This window comes from Caretta caretta, chromosome 7 (genome assembly GCF_965140235.1).
Source record: "Caretta caretta isolate rCarCar2 chromosome 7, rCarCar1.hap1, whole genome shotgun sequence".
NCBI lineage: Eukaryota > Metazoa > Chordata > Testudines > Cheloniidae > Caretta > Caretta caretta.
In genome coordinates, this window is record NC_134212.1 from 18,655,843 (window position 1) to 18,675,339 (window position 19,497).

The window sequence follows — 19,497 nt, forward strand, 5'->3', positions numbered from 1 at the left end:
GGATTTAGTAATATGGAGTAAATAGGATTTAGTAATTTAGCAGCAGAAGCAGCAACTTCTCATGCTGTAATGGAAGAAACATGAGGCTGGAGAAAAGAAAGGGTTTGTAAGGGGCTAGGAATTAGAAAAGTTAAGTGTATCATACAGGTAGAGCCCCAAGTCCCTAGGATGGGAGCTACACCATGCTGATGGTCCTTGGCCTATGAATGGAATGACACTGGCATCATTTTGGGAAAGATACTTCATAGCTGTGGCTGTCAGAAAAGAGACAGAGACAAACGCTATGTCCAGGGAAGAGAAAGGAAAGGAATTTCAGCTGCAGAACTGCACTGGATCTATACAATATGAATATCCTTCTCTCATACTGCACACATTTATATGCAGTTCACTTAGAGTTCAGAACCTGAAAGGCACACATTAGAAAGTGCCATACACTACGCAGCATCACTCATGTTCTGCCAAGCAAGACATCCAAGCTAAGACAGGCAGCCAGAGTGAGCTAATCATCATAAAGAACACCAGAAATATTGCTAGAGGGAAAACATGAGACCAATTCAAGAGTACGTGCATATTTGGGGCAATCTCTTTTATGGTGCTCAACCAAAGATCTTTGGCAAAACTGAATTTGCTGAGACAATGAGAAAAGAAAAAGTTACAGAGCCCCATTTTACAGGGAGTCATTCTTCCAATCATAACCACATTTTTAAATGGGGCCTTGGAATGATGGTACAGGCCAGTCTGTAACATAACAGGCTAAATATCTTCACCCAAGAAATAGTCTCCCCAGACTCTAAAATTCTGCCTGAAGTTTTTTGCAACCAAGGTTTAGAATGTGGGCTGACAATTCACAAGCTGCTTTTGAAAATCTACATGTATTTATACATTCTAAGGCCAGACGGAACTATTATGATAATCTAGTCTGACCCCCTGTATAACACAGGCTTTACTTTCACCTAATAATTCCTGTTGCATTGAGTCCAGTTCTGGTTCAGCTAAAACATATTTCTAGAAAGACATCGGCTTTTAATTTAAAAAAGAATTCGAGTGAAGTAGAATCCACCACATCCCTTGGTAAATTATTCCACTGGTTAATTACTGTTCAAAAGGTGTACATTATTTCCAAGATGAATTTGCCTAGCTTCAGCCCAGTGTGCGAGTGCTTTCATGCGTGTAATATACAAATATTATTTTAAAAATACAAATACTTTAGTGAGCTCAATTTTCAGAAGTTGCCTGCAATTCTGAGTTTGAAAATATTTCCAAATGCAATTTAAAGCACTCTAACCAATAATGACTTGAGGTCATATACAAATCAGGTCCTATAAAATGTACCTGACATTATTAGCACTAACTGAAGTGAAGACACAGAAAATGGAGGCTGAGTTTATGCTCTTTTGGGAAAAGAAAAAAAAAAATCAAGGTTCACATATTTTATGGCACTGTTTGGAGAAATGACTTAAAAGAAATTAACTGAGGCTGTACTGTACAATACCTGTTGCTTGATTTCACTTCTCATAACCCTTCCATGCTGAAAACACAAAACAATGCCACTGTAGCACTATTACTGTTAATTTTAGTCAACATTTGGACTTTGCAGCCACAACCAAAAGTTAGTTATTGATTCAGGCTCTGGAGCATCCACGTGCTCCTGGAAGTCCTTGCTTACTTGAATTGATGGTGTTCTCTGGAGCTGCGGATCTTGGAAGAAAATCGTTCTGCCAGTTTCTCCAGACTCCTGGAGTACTCCAGCTCTATCTCAGCCTTTCTGCGGAAGAACTCCTGGAGGTCCTGCAGGAGCTGCAGCCGGGATTCGGACTGTTGTTCCAGACATTTGAACTGTTCCACCAACTGGGTACGGATTTCTGAACATGCACAAAAAAGAGGAGAGAGAAAGAAGCATTACACAAGCAAAATGCAACAGACCCTACATGAGAATTGTCTTCACTTGCTTTGCCCCAAGCCTTGCAGTTCTTACTTTCCCCTACTAGGGTAAAACTCCCATTAAAGGGCTCAACACCCAATCCAAAGCCCACTGAAGTCAATGGGAGTCTTTCCACTGACTTCCATTGGCACTGGATTGGGCCCTGACCAAGGACTTCAGAATCTGACCCATCAGTCTCGTATAGAACATTATTCCTTGTAGAATATACAGTATTGCAAGTATATAAGTGGCTGACTTTAAAAGCCATCCAGTTGTCTTAGATAACACGAAAACTGTACCGCTATTTTTGTAATATTCCTAATACTTTCATATACTTAGTATAGGAAATAACACTGATACCTATTGACAAATGTTGACTTATTAATGGCTACTACAATAGGAGGCCAAAATCATAACAATGCCCCCCTTCAAATGCAAAGTCCTTATTTTCGTTCATTTCCCCAATATAACTGTTGGGTCACTTAGCATTTCAAATGAATTTTTTGGCTGAGAAGGAAGCGAAGTGGAGAAGGTTCAGAAAGCCTTTCAGGACCTCCAAATTTGAGCTCATAGAACCCTGTGAAAATCGTTAGCTTAATGATGATTTGCAGAGATGTGGTCATGTGAGTCTTCAGGACCCACGTGACTGATATACAATGTATTAAACAGAAATGGGGTTGGGAGGGGTGAGAGAGAGAGAGAAAATTCTGTTTTTAATGTATCTGTGCCACACCTATCACAATGGTATTTTAACACCTATTATATCCTATATAAATGAATATTCTTTAAGAATTAGATAAAGCCGTGCTTTCATCCTGACACTGATCTAGTTCTATCTGTAGCTGATAACATCAGCCACATTAAGTAATGTATCCTCTTCAGCAAATCAGAACTATCTGCGAAGTCTGTTTTACATGATGTATCTCCTTTTTATATGCTGGAGAAGTACTGTTTCCTTTTACCATTTTCCTTTTGACAAGACTTTTATCTTGTGCTGTGAAAGATCAATTGCATTTTTTCCAACTCCCACTTCTTAGCCTCTTACATAATGTAACTGAGGCTAGAAATCTCTTAAACAGGACTGATTCTTGGAAGCTAAGCAAGCAGAATTGGCATAGGGAAAATATGGCTCACTCAACCTATTAGACAATTTGCCTCTCAGTGCAAGACATGCATTATGGCATCCGTGGCACTGGGTGTGGGTGTGAGGAAAGCAAACCTTCCCAATTGCTGCTAAAACGTTTGAAAGGTTTATAGCCAAGGATTTTTGTTAATGGTTTTTTAAAGGGGTGAAAAATCTGGGAAGGCTGTAAGCAGGAAGTGGCTGTTCTTTCTTTCAGAGACTGCAACTAAGCTTGCTGCTTGGAGGGAGGAGAGAGCCCTTGAAGGAGAAAACAGAAAGAGCTCGAAGTGGGGTGGGGGGGAAATCAGGCTAGATAACAGGAACATTTCTTAAGAGTGATAACAATTAGAGCCAGCCACGTCAACATCTAAAGGAGGCAGCTGCACAATGGAGGCACCTAACAAAGGAAGCTAGAATCGGAAGCTAAAGATGAAAACTTGTTTCATGAGATTAGCATCTGCTCCCTGTCTTGTGGGGGGTCAAGACTGCTCCCTAAAGTTATTGTCTACATTGCAACTGGGAGCATGCCTCCCAGCCCAGGCTGACAGACACTTGCTAGCTCGGCACAAGCTTAATGTGCTAAAATTAGCATGGATGTTGCGTGGCCTGGGTGGCAGTACAGGCTAGCCGCCCGACTACAAGCCTGCCTGACCCGGGCCGGGAGCTTGCTTCCAGCTGCAGTGCAGACATATCCGAAGAGGCCAGAATTTCAAAGCTAGACATACACAACTGGGTGTACATAAACATACAGGCCTGTAGCCAAGTATGCATATGCACGGGGCCAGCTGGGCACTTTACCTGGCTTGTGCAGATATCCAATTTGTATCTTCATATCAGTTATTCTCAAATGTACGCAGACAACTGCATGTGCCTAAACCTTCAAAATCTAGTCCTATAATTTTCCCGGTACAAATGGTGTGAAGAAAATGTCCTACATGATGCAGGAGCCAACCCAGAACCATTTTAGCCAAAACATCCGCAGAAATTTTACAAGTACAGAGGACATTTTAAAAATACATAATTTATTTTTCTTGAGATTTGTGTATTGAGATTTTTTTAAACTCAATCCATTTAGCTGCCTGCATCCAAGGATGTGTCTTCATATTGTATATTGCAAAAAGCTAATAGCCAAGTACAGCATTAAGCCTGTATCCTCCATATCTTATGTACTGAGCTGGAATTCTTATCTCCCTACATTGTCATTCTCAGGTGTAGATTGTGACAAAAGGACCCAGCTCATGGCAGGAACGTCTTAGGGAAGGCATTATGACTCAGGGATCCACAATTCCCTCCCTGCTCCTCCATTGCTCTAAAGGGTGCAATAAATTGCTGCTGGCTTAATACCAGCCCAAAGACTCCCATCCCTTCCCCCTTGTATTAGCTAAATTCTCTCCTTACTCCAGAGGACTAGAAATTTACAAACCAACCCTCCTGCAGTGGCTAACCTCTGCAGCCCAAAACAAAAAAAAACAAAAAAAAGGAGTACTAGTGGCACCTTAGAGACTAACAAATTTATTTGAGCATAGGGTACAGATGTGGGGACCTGCATGAAAGACCCCCTAAGCTTATTCTTACCAGTTTAAGTTAAAAACTTCCCCAAGGTACAAACTTTGCCTTGTCCTTGAACTGTATGCTGCCACCACCAAGTGTTTAAACAAAGAACAGGAAAAGAGCCCACTTGGAGACACCTTCCCCCAAAATATCCCCCAAGCCCTACATCCCCTTTCCTGGGGAAGGCTTGATAAGAATCCTCACCAATTTGTACAGGTGAACACAGACCCAAACCCTTGGATCTTAGGAACAATGAAAAATCTATCAGGTTCTTAAAATGCAGCCCAGTGCATCTGGGGATGGAGCCAAGGATCCGCACATTCCCTATTATTCCCAGATAACCAGCTTTTATTCCTCCTTACGCCCCTGAGCAGTCGTGCAGGCTGAGGGGTGATTCAACCCTTAGTACAGTAAAATGGCCCCTGATTCCGATTGCCTCTGGGTGCTGCTGCAGTATAAATAATACCCAACTCACTACAGAGCTATTTACTCTTAATGTTAGGGAGAAATATGTGAATTTTTTAAAAATGTTGTAGCCCGGATCCTCAGCTAATATCTAATCAATGTAGCGCAAATAAAATCAGAATTAGGCTGATTTATACCAGCAGAGGATCTGGCCCAATTTCTTTTTGCAGGTTTACTCTTTTGAAGTTGTGCACTTGCATCCACAACACCAGGAGTCAACTTGCTCTATTCATCCACAACACAGGACATATTACATTCCATCATGACAACAGCCTAAGTCGCACGGATATCGCAAGTCCCAGCCTATGCACTACGCTAAGCGAATCTGAACACCCACACGCACACAAAGGGACCAGAAATGCAATTTGTCGTTATTGGGAAAAGTGCTGCATCAAGGCTCATTGAACTGACTGGTCTGAAATTTCATTTCAACAGCACATCTCACAGGCTTCATTATCAGCAAAGTGGCACGTTGGCAAGACAGCGAAGGAAGATTGATAGTCTGGGATGCTTCTGGAGTTCAAATGCTTTGGCATGCATAACGTAAATGTGGGGCTTTTTGTTCTGCCAGCACTAACCCCACAAAGGGGAAGGGATTTCCAAAAAAATTATATTTTGGTAGAACTAAAATGGAAAATTTTAGCTTCCCTCATGCCTGCCTGTAAGGCTTTTGTCAATTTCGCTTTCTCCCCACAGGCATAAAGCAAACCTGGCAAGAGCCTTCTGCAGGCTGCCTGGGAAGCGGTCATTTTAAATTTTCCCAATGGAAAAATCAAAAGTTTTCAGCAAATTTTTTCAATTGTGTGTGAAAAGGGCATTTCCATTTTTCCTAATGAAACATTTCCAACCAGTTCCAGTAAACTTCATTTCGTAAGCTCCAGTGCATTTTTAGCAAGGTCATCACCACCTTACACACAAAGGAGAGACTAATACAAGGAGACCTTTCTGGCTGGCAGTGGGGATTCTTTTTTAATATCTGCTCTTGGTGTCCCAATGCCACAAAACTCTGAGTACCTCCTGCGATAGGGTCAGCATCCTCTCCTTCCACTGATTTCAATGGGAGTTAAAGGTACTCAGTGTCCTGCAGGAAGTGGCAGGATACGGACCAAAACGTGGCTCTTTGGTACTTTGCTGACTGGATGCCTTCGTGCCGGCAGCAGCAGCTGTACTTTCTAGATGTACTGGGTCCAGACTGTATCGTGTTAAGATGTCACAGACGGCATGATACCAAAGCACAGCCCAAACTCAAAAGGAAATTAACAGACTTGGGTTTGGAAAGTTGCTACTTGGGAACATCTGTTGTTTGATGGGCAGACTGGGCTTTTTCCCTGGGGTTAGCAAGATAGATCACTAAGGACTACAGCTACAGCAATCTAAAAAATACTATCCAACATACAGAGCATGATATCAGTACATCACAAAAAGGAAGCTCAAGGATCTGTGTGACGGGTTGGATCACAGAAACCCCCTTGGGGCTGCCAACTGATGTGCCAAGACTACTTCTGTCCCCATTTTCCCTGCCAGCTTGGGACTCCAGCAGCCTGTCCTGCTGAGCCAGACACGCCCGTCTGCTCCAGCACAGACCCAGGGTCTCAACCAAGCGCACCAAAGCTGTAGACTTAACTGAAAGCAACTTAAGAAGTGTTCCTGTCTTTAACGCTCAGATGCTTATATAAAGCTTATACAGGGTAAACGCATAAATTGTTCGCCCTCTAGAACACTGATAGAGAGAGATGCACAGCTGTTTGCCCCCCCTCACATCCCCCCCCCCAGGTATTAATACATACTTTGGATTAATTAATAAGTAAAAAGTGATTTTATTAAATACAGAAAGTAGGATTTAAGTGGTTCCAAGTAATAGCAGACGGAACAACGTGAATTACCAAGCAAAATAAAACAGAACACGCCAGTCTATATCTAATACAGTAAGAAATAACTGAATACAGATAAAATCCTCACCCTTAGAGGAATTCCAGTAAGCTTCCTCTAGTCTCCTTCTAGTCTGGGTCTAGTAATCACTCACCCCCCCTGTAGTAACTGTCCTTTGTTCCAGTTTCTTTCAGGTAACCTTGGGGGTGGAGAGGCTCTCTCTTTAGCCAGCTGAAGACAAAATGGAGGGGTCTCCCACGGGCTTAAATAGACTTTCTCTTGTGGGTGGAGACCCCCTCCTCTCGCCTATGCAAAGTCCAAGATGGAGTTTTAGAGTCACATGGGCAAGTCACATGTCCATGCATGACTCCGTTTTTACAGGCAGCAGCCATTGCTTACCTGCTACCTTGAATGTCCTCATGTAGACTTCTTATGTGAATTGGAGCCTTCCAAAGATCCATTGTCCCTTAAGTGCTTCTTGACTGGGCACTTAATTTGCACATTCCTGTCTCAAGAAGCTGACCAAATGCTTTACCAAGGCTACTTAAAAATCAAGCCAGTACACAGCTAATATTCATAACTTCAAATACAAAAACGATACATGCATACGATTAGAATAGATTCATTAGATCATAACCTTTACAGAGATATATTACATGGCATATGTAGCATAAAACATATTCCAGTTATGACATATATACATTCATAAGCATATTTCCATAAAGCCTTATGAGGGGCACCATCACAATCTGTACAAAGATAATACAATAATATCATCTCAATACCTCAAACAACATGGAAGTGAGCCCATAAGCATGCACATGAGCGTGAGTGTGTATATATTTGTATGCTAGACCTCAATCTTTTTGAAGTATCACAAAATCATAGTACTTTGTAAGGCTGGAACAAACTCCTATCTTAATCCTAATGATCAACAAGAACAGAGAGTTTTCCCTACGCCACTAGTACTGAATGCATCCCAGTCTATCTGGCTTTGTTTAGTGTCACTTACCAAACACAAGCTAAGAGAGCTTGCCACCACTTCTGCTTCTGGTGCACTGCCCAGTGTTACTGGAGGGTTATTGTTTATCAAAAGAACACTCCTAAAAGTTTCATAGAAAACTTGACTTGCATTTAGTGGTGGCCACAATAAAAAGCCTCCAAAATCAACATTCATATGTAACATACGGAACTATTCCTGGGCCTCAGATGTGCCTGAAACAATTAGACACAGAACCAGTTAGGATGACCATACATCCTGTTTTGGCCGGGACAGTCCCCTTTTTAAGCCCTGTCCCAGACGTTCCGACTTTTTTGGCAAAAATGGACATTTGTCCCATTTGCTCTTGCCAACCAACCAGTTTTGCCAAAAAAGTGGGGAGCACCTCCATAGGGGCATGGACGAACATTCAGGGTTACCACCTGGCTGGTATTTGTCCATCCTGGCTGGGGTTTGTTTGTTTATGGATTTTTCCAGTTGTCAGGAAAATAAATTTCATCTCCTGGGACTTGTTTACATGGGTCTAAAGATTTGCATTATCACCACAGTACACTGGGATATCCAATGTTAAACCTTCCTGCATCCTACTGAAGATGCTGCAGTGCTCCCTCTTCCGCAGTTTAAGCGATAACAGATCAAAACTGCTGAAAATACAGCAGCTGTCTGCCCACCAACACACAAGCGCACCGCGCATGTGCGAGAGAGAGAGAGGGTTTAGGTCACTAAGTGGCTGTTGAAGCGGGGGTTGCAAAGTTGCCTTGTGGTTCGGGTTACAATAGGCTTGCCTTGTGGGGGGAGGGGAGAGGCGGGTATTGTTGGGGTTTTTTTGCATTTCAAAGGTGGTAGCCCTAGGTGCTGGGGTTTGGGCTGTCAGCCCCTGGGGGGCAGGGATCAGGCCAGCCCTGCAGGGGTCAGGGAGCTCAGGCAAGCCCCGCACAATGTCCCGGTTTTCCTTTGGGAAATATGGTCAACCTAGAACATGACACGCTCAGCATGTCAGCATTTACACATTTAAGTCACCTCATACCAGCAATTTATTGTTGGCTGCTGATCTGAGAGAGGCTTCTCACTTTCACCCCACCACTTGGTGTTTAAAGAAGAGTGTCTGGAGAGCATACAAATGCTAGAGAATTTGTATCAGGTGGAATTACTTGTGCTTGTCTAACTCCCCACCTAAGGATCTGCCGCCAGGCTGCAAAAAAAAATCCAAGGAGCTACAAAATCAAGTGTGAGCGCAGCGTCTCTTGCTTATGCCTGTAGCCTCTTACGGTGAATTAGTTACAGTCTCCAGGAACACCTGCTTTCTCTAGTTCTGTACTTATTTGCTGGAAACCTGCTCTTTTATTTATTTTTTTTTTATTTAAGTTGCTGCTCACTGGCTAGCTAGAAATTGCAAGCTGAAACAGCTGTTTTGACATACAGCTACTGGTGCATCTGCAGTACATGCCATGGCCCATTTGTTTGACTTAGGCTGGTTCATTTGAGAAGGTCCACAGCACAATCAAGCAGCCTTTCTAATTTCTGGTCATGTATCTCCTTTTCTCAGGTTCCTGCTGGAGTAGGGAAGGGATGTTCTCTCTCATGCTCTGGCTGTCCGGAGAAATGCAGGTGGAACAATATTTGCTTCAATCCTGCAGCCTCACTTTCTGAGTAACGGCTGTGGGGATCCAACACCCAACCCATACGTTATTGGGCATCTCTGCTGTCGTGTTCTTGTACCAGATATGGACTGGCCATGGAGCTTGCTTATACACACCAGATGTGTTCATCATAAGATCCTTGAATGCTCTGCCTGGTACGGCTCATTTAAATCAGAGGTGGGCAAGCTACGGCCCACAGGACCGTCCTGCCTGGCTCTTGAGCTACCCACTGGGGAGGCTAGCCCCCAGCCCCTCTCCCAGGCAGCGCTCTGGGCGGCGGGGCTGCACGCTCCTGCAGGGCAGCGCGACAGCGTGCCTGGCTCCAGCCAGGCGGCGCGGCTCCAGACATGCTGTTCTGAGCGGCATGGTAAGGGGGCCAGGGCCAGTGGGCAGTCATGGGGCAGGAAGCAGGGGACGGTTGGATAGGCGTGGGAGTCCCGGGGTGGGGGGGCTGTCAGGAGGCGGGGGGTCCCAGGATGGAGTGGTCAGGGGACAAAGAGCTGGGGGGGGTTGGATGGGTGGGAGGTGGCAAATGGGGGTGGGGGCCAAGCTGTTTGGGGAGGCACAGCCTTCCCTACCCAGCCCTCCATACAGTTTTGCAACCCCAATACGGCCCTCGGGCCAAAAAGTTTGCCCACGCCTGATTTAAATAAAGACTTTTATACACAATGCCACCTAGTGGTTGAACAGTAGTATGCAGTTTAGCATTCCATTACATCTCTCCCTTTAAGTTCTACATTCCTATCCTTTACAATATTTACACTATCACACAGTCTTTGAAGTTCAGTACGTATCAGTCTGTTAAATGTCTCTGAATCATACTGATTTTCTAATTACATGACCTGAACATGTAACAAACTTGGTCATCTGGCTGTCCATTAGTTGCAATGACTGATTGTGGTCTGTTTGGAATCCTTGAGTCGTCGTCTTGTTCCGCGTTGGCCCTGTTGACTGCTCTCTTTCTGAGGAACAAACTGTAGATGTTGATGGTTTCTGTTGAACTCTCCACTGTCAGTCTCGATCACATATGATTCGGATGCTTTATGCTTTTTGTTCACAACAGCTGGAGTTGTCCATCCTTTTTCTCCACCCAATTTGACATGAAGATGGACACCAGCTTCTAGACCTGGCAGTACTCAGAGTGGCTGTTCTAAAAGTGTTCATAAACTCTTATCTTTTTTATCTGATTTGGTGACTCTCTTCATGTCTGGCCACTTTGGAAACAGGTTTTTTCCAGAGTCGGAACAGTAGTTCTGAGTTGCCTTCCCTTCAGCAGTTGTGCTGCTCTATATCTAGTAGTCGCTATTGGTGTTGATCTGTGAGGAATGGATCTTCCTGCTAGACTTTTTCTTTTTTTTTTTTTTTTTTTGGGGGGGGGGGGGGAGGGAAGGGGCTGTCTGTACAGTTCTCTTGGCCTCTCCATTTGCTTGTAGATAATGGGGGCTGCTATTAATATGATCAAAGTCATATTTCATTTGGAATTATTTAAATTCTGCTGCAATGAATTGTGGTCCACCGTCCATAATATGAGTCAACTCCCTGACTGCTTTGGTATGGCAAACAACTGCAAAATGTCTATATTACATGCATGTACTACACCGTGTGCCTATGGCTGGATATGCATCATTTCTTGGGATATGATTTTTTCCACACCTTGCGCATGTAGGTTGGAATTTGTCCCTCTTAGCCTGGGAGTTTTCTCGCCTTGCCTCAGGGGTTTTTGATAATGACTTTTAACACTCAGGCATCTATTTTTAGCTTCTAAGCTAGTTTCAGGTTTGTCAAGTTGCTCCTGCCTTTTGTTCTGTTGTTTGAGTGCTTCTGACTGTTTTGCTAGCTGTATAGCTATGACTAGGGTTAAATTTTTCTTCAATTGTAGCTGCTGTGAAATGTTTTTCATCTGTTAACCCAATAACCAGCCTGTCTCTGTGATTTTGGGGAATTCAAAACATGAAAATATCAGTTTTCAGCCAATGTCTGCAAAGCTCATATAAAATATGCAACATTTTCCTCTGCTTCTTGAATTCTTCTGTTGGAAACACGCTCTTGCATCAACCACATTTCTCTGAGGTATAAAGTATACATCCAACATAGTCATCTTTGTGAGTGTCTTCAGTAAAGTCAAAGGATTTAAGGACATGCTCTGCCAGCTTCCCCACAGCGTACTTGGAAGATGATATCTGTATATCTCCAGTTTCTTTGTGCAGCTTGGTAGCAATGCGACATCTTGCAAAATACTGTTTCCAGTCTCTTCATTCTGAAGGTTTGTCAAAGCTGAAGTTCTCTGGGGCACTGAAAAGTGGCACACCGGTGAGATCCTACAACCTTTGTTGATTTGTTCCTTCCGTTTGCAACTTCTGTTGCTGTTCTTCATTTACTCCTGACTCCATGTCATGTTTCTCTGTGCCAGATATGGACTGGCTACAGAGCTTGCTTATACACACCAGGTGTGTTCATCACAAGATCCTTTAATGTTCTGCCAAGTACTGCTTAGGTTCATTTAAATCAGGTATTTTACATAGTGCCACGTAGTGGCTAAATAGTATAACAGCTCAGCATTCCATTACAACCACTATCCACTGGGACCATCTGGACAAAGCCTACGTGATCAATTTCCTGCAACTGGAAGGTGTAATTAGTGACAGACTTAAGTTTTTCCTGTCTTACTCTTTCTACCCTTCTATTTTGGGACTGTCTACAGGTATCTGGGGTGACAGATTCTCTTCTTTCCTGACTCTGTTGACCTATCATCCAATAATCTCCTTGACAACAACAGTAACGAAGTCTTACTATCTCTCATTAGTGTAATTTCCAGTTCTATTTCCACTTACATTATCCTCTAACTCTCAGTAACAAGGACCTAGGGCAAATATCATTGAGAAAGTGGCAGGGGACTTTAGATTAGATAACCTCCTTTATTTTATTGTTTTCAGAACTATTTGTTTCTCCACATCTTGCTCATCAGCACAGTTTAAACCTATGGTCTCTAGCACTGAAGTCATGTGCCTTTACCACTTGAGCTGGTAGCAGCAACACTCTCCTGTCCTCTATGTGGACTAAGCATGTGAGATAGACATGACACACATGGTGCATACATGTGGTGGAGTTTTTTAATCTAACCTTGGATGGGTAGGACTGGCTGAGGACAGCTCCAATGGCAACTATAAAGGAGGGTTCTGTATGTGCGAAGAACAGCAGGAGATACAGTAAAACACTGGATGTAGGTCATCACTAAGAAAACAACTTCAAAATGAAAGCAGAAAAAAGTTTCACTGTGAATGGAAATTCTCACTTGAAATTGCCTCTATTGGATCCTGAACAGATATCTTATTAAACAACAATACTGCAAAGAACAGTCAGAAATTTGGGGGGAAAAGGACGCCCAAATATGCTGTGTACTGCTGAGAGGTGAACTTCCTGTTCACAGCTTTATGGACAATTTTCAAGCCATTAAAATTCTTGAGAGCCCCAGTAAAACATCTTTGAGGAGGCTAAAACGGCCATTTCAATAACCAGAAAGAGAGTTTGATCTTTTTCAATAATACCCTTTAGATTGCAAAGATCTCAAAAGTGTGAACTTTCTTAAACGCCTGGCAGGTGAACTGTAAAAGCTGCAAAGATTGTGCGGGAAGAAGGACACCTGCAGAAACCTCATCAGCTAACATAATGACTGCAATAATGGAACTGGAGGCTTCAGGCTGAGCAACGGTCACCGAAAAAGCAAAAGATCCTCAAAAACAATGAGCATACTCAAAAAAGAAAAGTAACCCCAAAGTTAAATCAGGCAGCTTACGGTGGGATCCTCCTTGTGCTAAACAGAAGAGCAAGCTCATTAATGCAGTCCAATTACTTGTACTCTACTTGAATCCATTCTATGTTGCTGGCTCACATTAGTTACAGGACTGGAGTTTTCTTCTGCAGCAGACAATGGAGTAGACTCTAAATGGTTTTCTTAAAACAACTTTCACTTTGGTCCACTCATTATATCGTGCCCTCTTCATAGCATCATCCTTAGGAGGGCAAGTGTGATCCATTGTAGGCTTTTGTAGGAGAGTAGCCAGTCACCTGCTTTAGACTCCTGCCTCTTTTTTTTTTAAATTACTCCAGAAGAATTTTCCCCTCTGCTTCTCGCACGCAACATACCCAACTGCTAGCCAGACCCTAGGGCAGACTCTTCCTAGAGCACCCTACCTAGTAGCTGAGCTCACTGCATGCGTCTCCTGCATGTTACTGCAACCGAGACTGGAAAGCAAAATTTCATGGTCCATAACTCTTGGTGTCGTAACTAATTGTAATGAAATGTAGTATATCTGAGCACCAAGGAAAAGTAAATAGGTAGGGAGGGTTCAAAACCAACACCTAGATGTGAACAACCTCTGAACTTTGGGAAAAATTCAGATCTAGACTCAGTTCAGCATTTGACAGCTGGCTGCTGTATCCATAATGGGCCCAACCAAAACTCAGACTGAAATGGCTCATTACTGCTACAGCTCTTCCTTATACAGCACTGACCTTGATGAGAGGCCAACAGAATAGTACATCCATTGGATATGAAATAACAACATGTCTGTACCTCAAACCTATTCAGTTCACTTCATTTATTCAAATAACACCACCAATTCCTGAAAGGTGTCCTGATGGCGTGAGTTGTGCATGCATTGTCTGCGCTATCCCCGCTTCTCATCCCAGCTCACATCTGACCTACATCTAACATAAAACACAATAATGCTACAAACAAGGATCAGAAAAACAAAGAGTTTCTAGGATCAGAGACAAACAGTGGCTTGTAATTGAGCTGAGCTCTGAATAGCTCCCGCCTCAGTCAGGGAGAGGCTGCTTAGCCAGACAGACTCCCTCGTGACTTACCTAGAGCTGCCTACACAAAATGAGAATACCAGCTCATGTCTTAGCTGCAGAATGCACAAAGATATACTAGATCAGTGGTTCTGAACCAGGAGGTACACAGAGGTCTTCCAAGGGGAACATCAGCTCACCTAGATATGTGCCTAGTTTTACAACAGGCTATATAAAAAGCACTAGCAAAGTCAGTACAAACTAAAATTTCATACAGACAATGACTCGTTTATACTGCTTTATATGCTATACACTGAAATGGAAGTACAATATTTATAGTCCAAATGCTTTATTTTAAAATGATATGATAAAAATGAGAAAGTCAGCAATTTTTCAGTACTAGTGTGCTGAGACATTTTTGTATTTTGTAAGCAAGTAGTTTTTAAGTCAGGTGAAACTTGGGGTACACAAGACAAATCAGCCACCTTAAAGGGGTAGAGTACTCTGGAAAGGTTGAGAGCCAGCCACTGTACTAGATGAAGGGGAGCTCATTTGAGGCACATAAGCTATGCCACACACACCTGATTCAAATTTAAAAAACAAAAACAAAAACCTAATGGCTACTAAAGGATGAAAAAAAGCAAACTAAATGCAGATTGACAATGAGATCTCAGAACAAACCAATATCCAAGGGTTTTGGTCTTAAAGCTAGCAAACAACTCCTTTCTACCTTATCTTTCATTATGAAGGATTCCAGGACACTGATCAAATATCTGCATATGCCACAGTCCTCACACACACACACACACACACACCCGCCCCCATTTTTATCCTCCACGGAAATGGAGCAACCTCTGGAATGGAACACAGAAGCTTAACAATGCACAGCAAGTCTACACAACTGGTTTTGTAAGTGACAAATACCATACTCTATTGCAAGGGCTCTCAATCTTTTTCTTTCAGAGCCCCCCACTCCAACATGCTATAAAAACTCTAGGCCCACTTGTGCCACAACAATTGTTTTTCTGCATATAAAAGCCAGCGCTGGCATTAGGGGGTAGCAAGCGAGCCAATTGCCTGGGGCTCCAAGCCACAGGGGGCCCCATGAAGCTAAGTTGCTCTGGCTTCAGCTTCAACCCTGGGTCTTCAACCCAGCAGGGCCTGGATCTTTAATGACCTTGCGGGGGAACATTGGCTTTCTGCCTTGGGCCCCAGCAAGTCTAATGCTGGCCCTGCTTGGCGGACATCCTGAAACCTGCTCATGGACCCTCAAGGGGCCCTGGACCTCTGGTTGAGACCACTGCTCTATTGGAACTGCAGCAGGAATTTTGGTAGGTAGAATTTAGTAACCATAACTGAAAGCTGGACCAGGACACCACCCAAGTAGGCTAAAGTCCCAACTTGGGGGGGGGAGGGGGGAAGAGTCCTTTAATGACCATACGTATCCAGTATGTCAAATTTAATCGCATAAAAAATTATACCTCAGCATCCCTTACATCATGCTCATACGTTCATAGACTTAAGGTCAGAAGGGACCCTCATGATCATCTAGTTTGATCTCCTACATATTGCAGGCCACAGAACCTCACCCACTCACTCTTGTAATAGACCCCTAACCTCCGACTAAGTTACTGAAGTCCTCAAATTATGGTATAAAGCAGTGCTCCCCAAACTTTTCAGGCACCCCCCCCTTACCCCTACCCCCGGGAGCCCGGGCCACAGCTTCAGGGGGCATGCGTACAGGGTAAGGGGGCCAAGGGTGGGGCAGCAGCTGGGGGTGGGGCAGGGGCTGAGCCGCAGTAGAAGCCAGCAGCCGGGGCCGTGGTTGAGGCTGGGACCGGGCACAGGGCCCGGCACCAGGGCTGCAGCTGGGGACAGGGGCAGAGAAGAGCTGGGCTGGATGTGCTCCCTCCCCACCTCTTGTGTGGGCTGGCGTGCGCCCCACCACACACCCCACCTCCCGAACATTCTTCCGTGTCCCCTAGTGGGGCATGTCCCACAGTTTGGAGACCACCAGTTTAAAGACTTCAAGTTACAGAGAATTCACCATTTACACTAGTTTAAACCTGCAAGTGACCTGTGCCCCATGCTGCAGAGGAAGGTGAAAAAACCCCATGGTCTCTGCCAATCTGATCCAGGGGGGAAATTCCTTCCCAACCCCAAATGGTGATCCGTTAGTCCAGATACATGTGGGCAAGACCCACCAGATACATGGGCAAGAATTCTCTGTAGTAACTCAGAGCCCTCAGAGTGTCCCGTCTCTGGCCACTGGGGATTTTTGCTACTGGTAGTTGCTGATGGGCCACATGCCATTGTAGGCAGACCTGTCATACCATCCCCTCCATAAACTTATCAAGCTCAGTCTTGAAGCCAGTTAGGTTTTTTGCCCCCACTGCTCCCCTTGGAAGGCTGTTCCAGAACTTTACTCTCCTGATGTTTAGAAATGCTGGGGCTTTGCTTCCTTATGGTTTCAGTGAGAAGAGACCACCTACTAATTCACTACTGCCTCCAACTTCTTGGGTTTTTCCTCTTGGAGGCCTCATATCCAAATAATGATAAGACCAAAGCCTTATAAATTATTATAATCCGACTCGATCATAGCCTGAAAGAGCACACCTTCCTTAGATATAGCACTTCTGGCATATTATTGTGCTCCTATTCTGCCCAGCTGCTTTTGAAGCCAAGCATTTTATATATTACACATTTTCAAGGATTAACAGTGGCATTCACTAGAGCAGAGGGTGGCAGAGAGTAATTGCCTTAGAAGAAAGCCCCCTACAAAAGCACCACTGGTATCTTTGCAGAGGCATAAAAATACCAGTTTCAGAAGATATTTAAAGTCTTTGCATTCCCCTGCTGACAACAGTTTCCCTCCCACATAAGGCCAATGGTGATTTCATTACATCCCATATGGATTTTACATTCCTGTTCCTGCTGTCAACAAACTGGTTCTCTGCACAGATCCCTGCTTTGCTGAGCAAGCCTGGTAGATTATTTTAACATAATCTCCAATTTTGCCTTCCAGGCTGCCCTAACACAGTGGATTACAACCCAAGGTGGCTGCTGCAACAGTCCTTAACAACAGGAGCAGTACCTTGACATACGAATGGTTTTGATGGTGCGGCTCCCATCTGTTCTCTTTCTCACCTTTTCTTATTTCTTTGGAGGTTTGGGCAGCTGCAGTTTATTTGATCTTTGTGTACGGCACCAGGAGTTCACCTTAATCCTCACAGAGCTCCTTCACTGCAGTTCAGACTAACACAGAGAATCGAGCACAGTCACTGGGATGTCACTAGCTTTTACTATCCCCCACAAAGTAAGTGGAGTTTACGGATTAGGTTTGACCTGTGACAGGGAGCCACTGGCCTGTGTTGGGAGTGGTGTGGCTCTATGAAATCCTAACTGAACCTCCCAGGTGCCCATTGTCTCACTGGCAAAGAGTGAAGCTGAATGCAAGTTGAACATGGGGAACTTTAATAAAGCCTGTGCTCTGCTCCAGAGGCAAAGCGTGGGGGGGAATGCAACGTCAAGTGCCCCTCCCCCATACTAGCCTGCGGGGGGCAGGGAGGGAGAGGGCCTCTGTCACTGGGCAGGGGAGACATGTGGGACTGTCATTCATCCTCCCCTTTAGATTGTGCTCCCCTCAGTATGGGGAGGCACCAGTCGTCTCTGCACTGCTCTGTCCATGTGGCTGAGCTGCTTCCAGCCTAACTTCCCACATTCCCTGTTCCTGTCAACAATGCTCCCTCTGACTCCAGTTCCACCGATCAGGATACACCCATTGGTATCTCCATCACAAGTACAGCGCATGGCCACCCTCACACCCAAGAATCTCTGCTGGCCAGTGTTGGAAGGGAGGAGAGTGAGGCCATGGGCCCACCTCTTCTTTCCCTTGCCTCTCCTCCTCTGCCCGCACGAGCAATGTATGAAGGGAGCATACGGACTGCCGTTGTGCCCCAGCAAGGAGAGGGAGCTCCTTGCCTCTTAGTCATCCTCATCATGAACAAGCAGAGTTTCAACCTCAATCAAACAGAAGCACCTTCATTTCCCCTACTCTAATGACGTGTCACTTTGGCATTTTCTAGGTTCCTTCCCTCACCCAGGTCAGTTCCATCCAAGTACACAGAGGCAAAGGTCAGTCTCACAGCCAGCTAATTGTGACCCGGAAGGCACTCAGCTCTGAGCAGCCACACAATTAATGGGCACAGCCAGTGACCCCTAGAGTTGTTGGGGCATTTGGAATGGGAAAAAGTTTGCTGTAGAAAATAAAATTGAGGGTTAGTGGCACCCGTAATGCTGAAGACAGAGGCAATAAACACAGGGAGAAAAAAGACATCATTTAGTGCTCCAGAGGTTTCTGCATGTCACTCATTCACTCAAACACAGCATCTGCAGGGGCCTTCATTGTTACTTTCCTGCTGCCATAGCTACTTTCCTGCTGCCTTTAACATTCACCCTCCTTTCAATTAAAAATGAGCTAGTGGCTCTTAAGTAGCCTTTTCAGATAACAAAAAGATCCAGCCAAGCAGAGAAGGCTTCTTCGCTCAGTGTCTGCTGCCTAGGGAACCTGCAGGAGAGTTCAGGAGGGCATCCGTTCTCCCTCACGCTCACACACTGGAGCAGACAGCCAGATGTCCTTGTGATGGAGTAACAGCCATTTGCTGCTGGAGAGGCTCGTTCCGAATTCCTAACTTCCTCCCACTCCAATTTAACCTTATTCCAGCTGCTGCTCCACTTAGAACACAAAAAGGCCAGATCCTGAGCTTGTGTAAACCAACATTCCTTCCTGGAAGTCAGTGGAGTTCTTCCAAATTACATCAGCTGAGGATCTGGCCCAGCAGTCAGCAACGATTAAGAAAAACAAAGCCCCACTGTTAGCAGTGGTGTCTTCTGGCCAGCTACAGTGTGAGTTTCATCAGCTCTGTCTGTTACTGGGGGATTAATAAGCCTTTTATTATTACTATTTATTATCTATCACGTGCCAATTATATTCCTGATGCTACACAAATAGGAGGCAGTTTCTGCCCCCAAAATCTGGAAGACAGATAGAAAAACAAGGAAACCCCAAAGGAACGAGTCCCATCAAAGAACGTAATTTGTTTTGTCTACATAATTGAACAGATTGAATGGATTT

General features: G+C 44.3%; 1 protein-coding gene across 5 annotated transcripts in view; it reads right to left on the reverse strand.

Annotated features, from left to right (window-relative positions):
• SRGAP3 (SLIT-ROBO Rho GTPase activating protein 3) overlaps positions 1-19,497 on the reverse strand; it is a 226,838-nt gene that overhangs the window by 106,919 nt on the left and 100,422 nt on the right. For all 5 annotated transcript variants that reach the window (XM_048858312.2, XM_048858315.2, XM_048858313.2 and 2 more), the window contains one exon: positions 1,667-1,862. In XM_048858312.2, coding sequence (XP_048714269.1) covers positions 1,667-1,862 — 196 coding nt within the window. The remainder of the gene's footprint in view (positions 1-1,666; positions 1,863-19,497) is intronic.